This window comes from Aquarana catesbeiana, linkage group LG05 (assembly GCF_042186555.1).
Source record: "Aquarana catesbeiana isolate 2022-GZ linkage group LG05, ASM4218655v1, whole genome shotgun sequence".
NCBI lineage: Eukaryota > Metazoa > Chordata > Amphibia > Anura > Ranidae > Aquarana > Aquarana catesbeiana.
Genome location: NC_133328.1, coordinates 95997276 through 96010277, shown reverse-complemented (window position 1 = coordinate 96010277; position 13002 = coordinate 95997276). Strand labels below are relative to the sequence as shown.

The 13002-nt window shown below is 39.2% G+C and overlaps 1 protein-coding gene across 1 annotated transcript in view; it reads left to right on the top strand.

The window, feature by feature from the left end:
* Positions 1-2336: 2336 nt before the first annotated feature.
* The window catches only part of LOC141144361 (NACHT, LRR and PYD domains-containing protein 12-like), a 32501-nt gene continuing 21835 nt past the window's right edge, over positions 2337-13002 (top strand). Inside the window, exons 1-4 of the mRNA XM_073629980.1 lie at positions 2337-2808; positions 3377-3437; positions 11544-11828; positions 12917-12955. Of these exons, the coding sequence (XP_073486081.1) occupies positions 3413-3437; positions 11544-11828; positions 12917-12955 (349 nt within the window). The 5' untranslated portion in view covers positions 2337-2808; positions 3377-3412. The remainder of the gene's footprint in view (positions 2809-3376; positions 3438-11543; positions 11829-12916; positions 12956-13002) is intronic.

Below are 13002 nucleotides of genomic sequence, written 5' to 3'. Positions count from 1 at the left end.
TACGTATTGCCATATTGTGATTTATTTGCCATGCAAGTGTGCCTCTGCTCCTGGGGTTATTCTTAGGTTTTGAATCCCCTGAATGCTGCCTGAATATAGTATTGAGCTATATTGCTCATAACTTCAGTTATTGCTCTTCCATTGCATTCCTTGAACATATATATATATTTTTACTGTTTGTTACTTTTCCACAGAAATATTGCAGTAAAGACAATTTCTGTGTTTTATCATAACGTGTTATTGGGGTTGAGAGGAAGAGTTACGGACTGAACAAACTTAAGTGTCTCCTCCAGGAGTAGCGCTAAACTAGTATCTGTGTTTTGGGCTTTCTCTGGGTTTGAAGGTTCCAAAATATTTTGAGTGGAATGGAACCTTCAATCCTGTGTCTGGATTTTAATGGAGGCCCGCAGCCAGTGTGAGTACACAGGTGTGCAAGGTTGTTATATACTCAAGCCTGAGGATAGCTTAATGCTCCCAGCTTAAAGACAGCTCCCATATTTGGGACAGGGGGATTCAACCAGGGGTTAGAGGTGCCCCAGCCAGGAGTCAAGAGACAGGAGGTCTCAACCAGGGGTCAGGAGTTCCCCAGCCAGGAGATTTCATCCCAGGAGCCATGTTGTCTCCTATCGGAGTGTCAGGAAAATCCCTGTTCAGAGGCTAGGAGTGGGCTGTGCAGCTGGGCGATGCAACTGAGGGCTGAGTGAGCCAAAAGAACCAGGAGAGTTGGGCAACACAGTCAGGGGGACTGGTGGGAAGAGCAGCGGTGCTACTGACAGGGTAGCCAGGTGGCTCTGCATTTTCAGTTAACTGTTGAAGTAAAAGAACCCCTGGGTGGGCAACTGATGTCTGTGTGAACTTCATCCTTCCTTCTTTCCTTCTTGCCAATAGGGGTGGGCTACCATGCCCTAAAATATGGTTTTGTCTGGTGCAGCTCATTTGAAAAGCCCCTACCACATGAGCACAATCACTCCAACACCACAATATATATATTTATTTATATACTGTATATTATATACAGTATCTCACAAAAGTTAGTACACCCCTCACATTTTTGTAAATATTTTATTATATCTTTTCATGCGACAACACTGAAGAAATGACACATTAATGGCTGTGTGTTGAGTTATTTTGAGGGGACAGCAAATTTACATTGTTATACAAGCTGTACACTCACTACTTTCCATTGTAGCAAAGTGTTGTCACATGAAAAGATATAATAAAATATGTACAAAAATGTGAGGGGTGTACTCACTTTTGTGAGACACTGTGTAAAGTCTCTCTATCTATCTATCTATCTATCTATCTATCTATCTATCTATCTATCTATCTATCTATCTATCTATCTATCTATCTATCTATCCTAATCTAATCTATCTATCTATCCTAATCTAATCTATCTATCTATCTATCCTAATCTAATCTATCTATCTATCCTAATCTATCTATCTATCTATCTATCTATCTATCTATCTATCTATCTATCTATCTATCTATCTATCTATCTATCCTAATCTAATCTATCTATCTTACAGGTGTCTCTGCAAAATAAAATAAATGATGGCAGGGTAAAATATAAATAAAGAAATACTGCGCTATACCTACAAAAATTACTATAAAATAAAGATAGCAGCAGCTCAAAAGTGAGATACACACATATGCAATAGTAATTTATAGAAGTAGAGATGTGCTAAAAAAATAAAGTGAACAAGTGATCGTGGTAAAAAGAAAAATTACAATCTGTGTACCACTGAAAATATTGACTATAAAACAGTCTTTAAAGAATCATAAATATTCCAGTGGTTGCATGCAAGTGAAGTGAACTCTTGAACAAGACACCACCAGTAGATGTGAACCTCCACCACATGAATTGCGTGCTTACCAAAAGGCAAGCCAAACAAGCCTGTATGTAGATCATTATCACGGCCTGTGTCCACCAGTAGCTCACAGGAGTTGGGCAGAAGGTGGACCAGGTAGGCTCAAGTCATCGGACATTCAGGATTGAGCATCAATCACGTACCCAAAAATGAAAAAAACTCACCACAGTGTAAATCTGACTACTATGAAATTTATTGGAATAAAAGGTTATACTTACAGGAGAACAAAGATAAAAGCATCAATAAAAAGTTTCGCCGGCCAGCTTGCAGACACCCGTCTGCTCACAAAGTACACCGTGATGACGTCAGCATGTCAACCTCCCAAAGGTTGATGTGCTGACAGTATGTAGATACTGATCTACATAAAGGCTTGTTTGGCTTGCCTTTTGGTAAGTGCGTAATTCATGTGGTGGAGGTTCACATCTACTGGTGGTGTCTTGTTCAAGAGTTCCCTTCAGTTGCATGCAACCATTGAAATATTTATGATTCTTTAAAGACTGTTTTATATTCAATATTTTCAGTGGTACACAGATTGTAATTTTTCTTTTTACCACGATCACTTGTTCACTTTATTTTTTTAGTGCAGCTCTTCTTCCATAAATCAATATTGAAGGGTGACCATCAGGATTATTTAGTGATCCCCGACATAGCTGACACAGGCTGAGAGGCACAGAGACACTACTTCAGTAGTCGATCAAAGTCCGAGTTTTACAACAACTAACCCTGACTCATTCCAGGCAGTTTTCTGTGCACTCTATAGCTGGGGGAAGAAGAGGAAGGAAGCTGGGAAACACTTATGAAGCTTGATACAAGCAATGAAAGGAGATGAGGCAAGTTCCCAGTAGCATTCACTTCTCAGGAGTGGCGCATTCCTACCAGCTGAGAACACTACGGACAGCAGCACTACTAGTTTGGCTTTCGAAAAGTGATAACCGTAAGTGGTGGCTTTGTGGGGGGTGAGTCAAAGGAAAGGAAAGGAAATGTATTTATTTGTTCTGCAACTTGCTTTTTGAAGAAACTGATCCACTTTATAGGAGAATGAAAAGTTTTGTAAAGGTGAACTAACCCTTTGAAGTGTATGTAAATTAACCTTTTTTTATTTTAGGGAAATAGGGGAGGGTTAAAACTTTTATTTTTTGCCATTTCTGTTACAATTGGGAGATTTTTTTTTACATTCAGTTCTGTAGACATAACAGGAAATAAGAGGACATTTTTCCAAAGTCTAACTGTGTCAAAATGACTTTCTGACCTTGACAGGGTGATCTTATAAATGCTTAAATGAAGGTGCTGTTATAGCTCTATAGGTATGGATTGTACAGTAAATTCAAGTCCTTCAGATCCCAACCTTTCTCAGTCCTGTAAAACCCCTAAAAAATCAGCTACAGTATACTGTATATTAAGTATTAGGGCAAACAAAAAAATTACTCAGATGCCAGTAACTGAATTGCAGCAATGGGTGTTGTCTTTATTACCAACCTGTTTGATTTTTGTGTTCCTTGTAGATAATATAAACCCCAGTCATCTTCTGGCCTGGTGTCATGGCGGCCTCACTCACCACACACGGTATGACAGTTAATAGCAACAATTTTCTCTAATGTTGAGCTAGACATTTTGTAGATGTGCAATGCCTATCCTCATATAGATTAGTGGTTCCAAATTAATAATAACTACTGCAGTAGGGAACAGACACAAAAGATACGCTCAGCATCTTTCCAAATAACTGTTCTGCTTTATTATGATGCAATTGAAGGTTTTTATACACATGATTATGTGGGTATCACATTAATATAACAATTGTATGTTTATGGTAACAAGGGGCGTTACATAGGCAGGCTAATTCTAATCAGGACTCGAAAGAATACAAACATGTACTGAAAACATTATTAGTGCCGTGTGCACAGTGAGGGCAGTGTGCAATACACACAAAATAGAATACAATTATATATAGAACTTACAAATTTCCTTAACAGTCTCCTCTCTTTTGATCAATATTTTGATCACTAACCATACCTGCTATCACCTTTAACCTGGAACTTCCACTGGTGGAGGTAGTCCTGGCCAAAGAGGCAAAAACTCCATTGTGGAGAAAATAATAGCTGAGCAGCTTTTTCATTACAAAATTACTTTTCACTGTGAAAAACAAATGATTGATAAGACATATTTACAGAGTACTGGCTGTACACTCCTGTGGCCAGAATGGCCTTCTAGCTTAATTGTTGGCATGCTGACTTATCAGCATATGTAAACACAGACAATTCTACATAAAATGGAAGAGGTACAAATATCCGTTACAATTAAAGTAATTGAATCAAAAATTAACCTAAACTGTGATCGCAAGAGGGAAACAAATCACAACCACAGAGATTTCTTTAATTTAGTCATTTTTGCAGTGTCTGGGGTGGATCCAGGTGACTTTTCCTTCAAGTTTTGCACACCTGTTTATGAAATAGATGCTGTATTGAGTCTCCAAACATTTTCTTATATATAAATGTCTCTTAACAATCCACAAATCACCTGGCTTTAGTTTTAGATCCTTCCAAACTTTTAGGATCTGGAATTGGGGAGAAAACACATAAATGAGTTTGTTAAAAACCTTAAAAGATCGGTAACATTCTCTTTGAGATCCGAATGGAGGACTTCAGCTGCTGACACACAATATAAGCAAGTGAGCAACACACTCCCAAACAAAATCCCATAGGGAGAGAGTCCAACATCTCCTTAGGGGCTTGATAAAATATAAGAAAACATTCAGGCAAAAGTTTTCTAGTTTCTTACTCTCCTTTTACGCTACATTGTAGACAGTAGGGGGTGTAAAATTAAAACCTCAAAACCAGAGGCGTAGCTTCAAGCTTGTGGGCCCCGATGCAAGAGTTGACATCCCCCCCACTACCACCCACCACTTCCACCGTGCTTGCAAATACACCCACCACGTGCCAAGATACTCAAAGTGGCTTAAGAGTTTTGAGTTCCCACAGTTCCTCCTTACATTAGAGGACAGGGATCACAGCTGAAGACTCAAAGGACAGGGATCACCCCTGGAGAATCAGAGGACAGGGACCCCCTGGCAGGTCACTTTTCATAGCTCCTTTCCCATCCCAGCACTGTATACAGCTCCTCCCCCCCACACTACACAAGGCTGGAATCACATTCCTTTACACACAGTCTATCAGCCTTCACAGGGTGTATCTGGCTTTTATGTTGCAGTTCTGACCTGTAAAATTCTCTGGTCAGAACTGCAGTGTAGTTGTAGTAGGCAGATACACCCTGCGAAGATCATGGCTGACTGTCTGTGTTGTAAAGGAATGTGATTTCAGCCCTGCGGAGGAGGAGCAGTATAGAGTGCCGTAATGGGAAAAGAGGCCAGCAGCCGGGCATAGCATCCAGGGTGGAGGGGGTGGTCAGGGGGCTTTGGAGGGGCGCAACTTAGATCTGGGGGGGCAAAGCCATGTGACACAAAATCTGGAGCCTGCAGCCCCTCAGGGGCCCCCCGAGGTGGTGTTAAGGGATTTGTTTTAGCAATTTTTGAAGGTCTTCTTTTTCAGTGTTGGCAGGTGTTGGGTGAAGGTCACCTCCCAGAGGTGTGTGTCTTTTCCCCAGTTGTCAGGAAAGTGGGGTAAGCAGACATCTCTGGGTGGGGGGTACAAAGAATCCCAGCTGGTGACTAGGAGACACTGAGCGGTGTCTTACCTCACCAGTAACAGCCGTCCCATCGAGGCTACAGGACGGCACTCTTCTCCTCTTAACTCGCTGAGCTCGGTTACCATTCCATGTTGCCAGCACACAGCACAGACACTTCCCCATCCTGGGCTGTTCTCACCCCATGCTCACAGCTTCTCCCCAGCCAATGAGAACAGAGGGGTGTGGACTGTGGAAAGCACAGTGGAAGCCCAGTATTGGAATGTGGCTGTGGGGCCCTAGGGCAGATCGGAGCTGGACTTTGTGGAGGAAATGATAATATGACAGGGAGGCTGCAGGGACCCCCTGGAGCTAGGGTCGGGGTTGTGATTGTGACCCCTGCAACCCCTTATGCTATGCCCATGCTCAAAACTTCTAGTAAGGACTCTCCTATAAAAATCATTTCCTCTGCTACTCTCTGTAGATTCTGCACTCTGTACTTACAAACTTCTTCTGATAACACTTTTTACTGTGGCCTTTGCAGTAGCATTTGCCACTGGACATCTAGAAAACATGTCCATACAGACAAAATGCATACTCGTAAGATCCTGACTTGGGCATCTGGATATATCTTTTTGTAATCTCTGGAAGGGATGTTCAGCTTTTGGTAACACCTTTGGTAACAGGTAAAACAAGAAGTGGTATGTTATAACAAAAACAACTGTGGTGAACCCTGGCTCTATTCCATGCTCATTTACTAAGGCAACCATAACTGCTTGTAACTGATGACACGGTCCATGTGTCAAGCTGGAGGGAAAAGAGTGATTGGCAGACATAAATGATCACCTTTTCCAAAGTCCTGTTTCATAAGAAGTTGCCCCCTGTGGACCACTTGTTCTTCTCGTTCTGGGGTCCTTAAAGTTGAATTATTAATCTCAGCTATACTGGGCCAGAACTAGGGTGGAATCTGAGTTGCACAGACCCAGCAAGTGTCCGGGGCTGTAATGCAGCATCCTTAGTCACCTGGTCTGCTTCCATGTGAGTTTTAATGTTAATATGGCTACCTCAGCAAGAACCTGGAAGGCTGAAAACAGGCGATCAAATAACTTAGCATGCTTGAATGGTTTACCTGCAGTAAAAACAAACTTCTGGCCCTTCAAATGGAACCAAAAGCTCTCTATATCTTGACTATCTATAGTGTATATGTATATATGTATATGTGTGTGTGTGTGTGTATGTATATATATATATATATATATATATGTGTGTGTGTGTATATCTGTATATGTATATGTATGTATGTGTGTGTGTGTGTGTGTGTGTGTGTGTGTGTATATATATATATATATATATATATATATGTATGTATATGTGTGTGTGTGTATATATGTGTGTGTATATATATATGTGTGTATATATATATATATATATATATATATATATATATATATATATATATATATATATATATATATGTACACTCTTTTTTTATAGCTCACAGACTTGCTAAAACATGGAGCTCTGCTTCTTGAACTGGGGAAAAAGGATCCAATGACTCTGAATATGTAGTAGTAGTAGTGATAAACTGCATCCTCAGTATAAAACCGGGAATAACTCTACAAAAAATTAAATATTTGGGTCTTCAGGGAGCATGTCCTGCACTGGGCTCACAGCAATTGATTCCTACGTCATTAATTTAACACATGTGGCTTCCTTTGTCTCCAGCCTCCTCCAATAGAGGCAATAAGGTGGCTGGATTCAAATGTACGCATTTTTCATTGTTAGATTTGTACATAAACAAACAAAACAAATTCATATTTTGAACCTTTCAATAGACAATTTAGTTAGCTGTATATTTTCTGTGCAGAATGTGGGACCATTAAAAATTAAATATTTGACCAAAATAATGTCTAACTTTGTCTAATAGCACCTTTGCATAAAAGCTACAGCTCTTATATATCGGGGTGAACCCTTCATTACTGGGTCCAGCTTGCATAAATATATTACAATGGCTGATTATCAGAAATTCCTGGATCATCTCAAGCTCCTAGTTTCGGATACTCAGGGTCACCTGCAAATCCTCCTCCTAGGCAAAGCTTGCCACCTGAGCTAGACATTTTATAGATAGGCAACTCCTATCCTCATATTGATTAGTGGTTCCAAATTAATAATAACTACTGCAGTAGGGAACAAACACAAAAGATACGCTCAGCATCTTTCCAAAAAGCTGTTCTGCTTTATTATGACGCAATTGAAGGTTTTTATACACATGATTACGTAGGTATCACATTAATATTACAATTGTTCGTTTATAGTAACAAGGGGCGTTACATAGGCAGGCTAATTCTAATAAGGACTCCAAAGAATGTAAACATGTACTGAAAACATTATTAGTGCCGTGTGCACAGTGAGGGCAGTGTGCAATACACAAAAAATAGAATACAATTACCGTATATACAGAACTTACAAATTTCCTTAACAATGTTAATCTCCATTAACATAGTTAATCATAGTTAATCGCATAGTAATGTGATTGTAAAATGACTAATATATTCCATTTAGCTTGTCATTGTCTGTAAGTATCTGATTGCTTCATCCGCTTCAAAGGTGCATAATCTTCTACAGATTTCAACATCACATTTTCCCTTTAAATTTATATTTGTAATAAAAAACATGTTTTGAAATGCCCCTGGTTTTTAAATATTGAGTAATTTATCACCATGTAACCCAATGGTTGTGTGTCTCTTTGCTAAGGGAAAGGCAAATCTACTTAAAGTGGAACTTTACCCATAACAAATTGACAAACAATAATGTTTTTAAGCAAGGATCATATATTCCTACATTAATAATTATGCTACCAAAATTAGTGTGTGCTGTAAATTGCTTCCAGCACTGTTGTTTCTTGCCCTATGCTGCCACTTTGCTGAAGCCCAGAGCCCCTGAGCAGCAGTAAATCTTTAGGCTGTCAGCAGATTGGCATCTAGTGGCTCTGATTTTCAGGACAATATATAGAGCAACTGAGCATGTGCAGAGCAATGTGAGACAGTGCATTAATGGATTTTAAACAGTATAGGCACTTCTTTTTAATGTATATAGTGAGGTAATTTGGGGTCATAGACATGTAGTCAAGACCCACCCATATCAAACCAAAAAGATATGTCCTGGAGTGCCAACCATAATTATATAGTAGAAAAGGAGAAAGTGTAAAGCGGGCGTTAAACTCCAGGCATATGTGTGAAGACACAAATATATATAAAAATATGACATTTTAATTATAAACCACAACAGGTATACAAAGAAAGATATATATATCATACATATACATAAAAAGGGGAAATCTAATACCCAGAAATGCAAGAGAGTGATACACATACAGTATAATTGCATGAAAGCAAATGATGACCGACATGTTTTGCGCTTGTAATCTATAGCCGCTTCATCAAGGCTTGGTTACTGTATAGTTTAGTCAAAATCTAAAACAAAAAATACAAAGTGTATACATATATACATTACAATCCATACAACGGAAAAAAAGGGGGTGGCGGGGGAAAGAGAGAGGGGAGGAACAAAAAAACAAACAAAAGAGCATAGATATCTTCCTAATGGCCATCTGAGATGTCTGGACTAAGGGGAGACCAAAACGCACAATACAATGCCATGCTCAGAGTCCGCACATCGTGGACAATGCCTTCGAGTAGTAAGGCTATTGGGGTCATCCCTGAAAGGATAAATCCAGAGAGCCATAAGATAATAACAATACTAGTACATATATGTTAATTGCAGGTATCCAGTAATAGTAAAATATGCCAACCTTGACAGACAATAATTGTCCGATACTGCGTTACCAAAAATGATGAGATATAGGGCCACAAAGTATTCACGAGGACCCAGCAGCCTCCAAGCAGAGGTGAACCCTATAACATGAACAGGGCACACATAAACAAAGGCAATAAAAGCCAAAAAGTATTTAAAAACAAAAAACACAGTTAAGGTTCAATGGCCAGACCAAATCTTATGTAACAGAGAGTCAAGCTTACCTGCTAATAGCAGTAAAGACAGGTGGTCTGGTTTGTGGCATTATATCTCATCATTTTTGGTAACGTAGTATAGGACAATTATTGTCTGTCAAGGTTGGCATATTTTACTATTACTGGATACCTGCAATTTACATATATGTACTAGTATTGTTATCTTATGGCTCTCTGGATTTATCCTTTCAGGGATGACCCCAATAGCCTTACTGCTTGGAGGCATTGTCCACGAAGTGCGGACTCTAAGCATGGCATGTATTATGTGTTTAGGTCTCCCCTTAGTTTGGACGCTCAGATGACCATTAGATATTTATGCTCTTTTGTTTGTTTTGTTGTTCCTCTCCTCTCTCTTTCCCCCTTTTCCCTCACCCCACCCCCTTTTTTATTGTTGTATGGATTGTAATGTATATATGTATGCACTTTGTATGTTTTGTTTTAGATGTTGACTAAACTATACAGTAACCGAGCCTTGATGAAGCGGCTATAGATTACAATCGCGTAACATGTCGGCCATCATTTGCTTTCATGCAAGATATACTGTATGTGTATGACTGTCTTGCATTTCTGGGGATTAGATTTCCCCTTTTTATATATATGTACGATATATATCTTTCTTTGTATACCCATTGTGGTTTATAATAAAATTTCATATTTTTATATATATTTGTGTCTTCACACATATGTCTGGAGTTGACCGTTTAATGCCCACTTTACACTTTCTTCTTTTCCACTTCTTTTTAATGTTTTACATTGCTATACCTTCAAAAGGAGCCATCATGAAGTGATTTTGCAGGGCTTAATTTTTTGACTAAAGTTCCGCTGTAAACATTTTTCACTGCTTTTCCCTGAAAAGCTCTTGGGTTGCTTTCTTAGTATGTTTTGGGTCACTGTTCATCTATAATGTGAAGTATGTTCCTATACCTTTAATATTCATCCTGGTGGTTTTGTCAGCAGTCAAATAAACACTAGTAATCCATTTCCACTGCCATCCATACATGCCCACGCCATAACACTGCCCCCACAGTGTTTCACAGATGATGTGGTTTGCTATCACAAACTGTTCCTTCCTTTCTCCATACTCTTCTTCACCCATCATTCTGGTACATATTAATCTTTGTTTGATCTTTTGTTCCAAAATTGGATATAACTTTTGAAATATTTTCTGGCAAAGTCTTATCTGGCCTTTCTATTCTGGAGGTTTAACAGTGGTTTGTACCTTCTAGTAAACATTCTGTATTTACTGTCATGAGCTCCTCTCCTTGCTGTAGACTTTGACAAATGACAATCATACAGTTACCTCTTGGAGAGTGTTCTTGACTTGGATAGATGTTGTGAAGTGGTTTTGCTTCATCATGGAAAGAATTATACTATATTTCAACATAGTTTCCAATGTTTGTCTGAGCCTTTGGGTGTTTCTGAGCCCACCAGTAGGTGCCTTTTTTAAACAATGTACCAAATTTTTGCCTTAGTGACTCCTTAATTTTGTGTTATCTCACCAATGGGTTTATCTTGTTTTCTCAACCTAATGATTGAAATTCCACACTTGAAATAAACTGCAGGCCAAGTGGATAAAGGGACTATATATAAAAAAAAATTGCTGTAATCGCAAAACAATTCACCCGTTTTGGATGTACTGTATACCCTCAAGCTGACACTCTGCACTCATCTCACATTCATTATACAGCTTCAACAACAATATTTTTTTTGTAAAAAAAGCTAAAATAACAATAGTTTAGCAAACTTATTTATGGACATAATTGTTATTAATTTAGAATAAAAATAACTTTATATAAAAATAGTAAAGAAATATTGTTATATTATGGTATTATGGTACCTTGTTTACAGTCTAGTTTTATCTATCTAAGAAGTAGGTTTGGTAGAGGCAAATATTTTTTATTCTGTTTACCTCCAGTTCTGCTACCCTTTCAGCTGTTTGCTGAAGTATTAACTATCAGTATAGAAATGTACTAGTGAATTTCAGGATTCATGTTGGGCTACTAATGGTGGGGTATCTTTTCGACAGAATGGATGAATCCGCAAACCCCCGGAGATCTTATCGTATATTCCCTGGAGGATCTAAAAGGATATGATTTCAAGAAAGTTAAGAACAAATTGTCTGAGTTATCTTATGGAGATAAACTGCCCATTCCCAGAGGAAGTCTAGAAAATGTGGACTGTATCACCACAAAGGATCTCCTGATAGACACATATGGAAAAGAGGAAGCTCTGGATGTTATGTGTAAAGTCTTTGAACTGGTCGGTCTGCTGGGTCCTGCAAATGAACTCCAGGAAAGGAGAACACAACTTGGTATAATACTGTCTATACAGATATTTACTTGCTGATTACCATTGTAAGGAAGAAGTAGGGATCTGGTCAAAGACTAATAAAATGGCCTCTATATCTAAATCATCAATTCATGTGTAGCTGCTCCAGATGAGTTCACCTCCAAGTAATCCCCACACACACTTATCACTCACGTGCCTGCTGTGCACTGTAGAGTAAATAGATGTGGACTTTCACACTCCGAAGATCCGCTTTATTAACAGTAAAGCCTAATACATACAGGCCAAATGTCGTTTTTTCAATAGAAACCGTCCGATATTCAGCCCCTGTGTATGGCAGCTGTTAGGCAGGCTTGTCCAAGGGTCATGACTGAAAAGGCCTGCCAAGAGGCTCCTGATCAGCGCTCTCAGCCAATGGCTGAGAGCGCTAACTGGAGTGTTCTGGCGGGGGGGGCTGACCCCCTGTCAGAACACATTAGCAGAGTAGGGGAGATCGATGTACTAACATCGTATTGTTAGTACAGCGACTCTGACCTGAGCTGCCAGGTTTTTTTTTCAACCCACTGGGTTGAACTAAAAAAAACTAGTAAGGTGTACAAGGCTTAAAATACCAGGTGACAGGTGGTTTACAGATGGAGCAGGGAACGAACAGATGCGTTTCACACTACTGTCAGTGCTTAGTCATTACCCTAAGCTATATCTAAGTCACTCTGTAGGCTACTTTCACACTGGGGCATTGGGGGCATCTGCGGTAAAGCGCCGCCATTTTTGCAGAGGTTTTCGTTTCTACAGCGCTGCAAAGACGCGGCTTGCAGGACTTTTTTTTACCGTCCTGCCAGCGCACTGCTCCAGTGTGAAAGCCCTCAGGCTTTCACATTAGAGTGAGAGGAGAGGCGCTTTCAAGGCGATTTGCAGGCACTATTTTTAGTGTTATATCGCCTGTAAAGCACCTCAGTAGGAAAGTAGCCTGATAGATTTATCAGGAATATGTTTATACGTTTTAAGATTTCACTAGAACGTAATTGTTGAATAAGATCTGATCTGAACATGAAGCTATTTTCTTTTACATAATCCAATTCCTGCACACTTATATTATAAAAATTGTTTTTGCAGTGAACCTAAAGAAGACAGTACTCAACAACAAATTATTCGGTTAGTAGATCTTCTGTTCTAGAAGCAAATTGCATTTTCTTCTACTA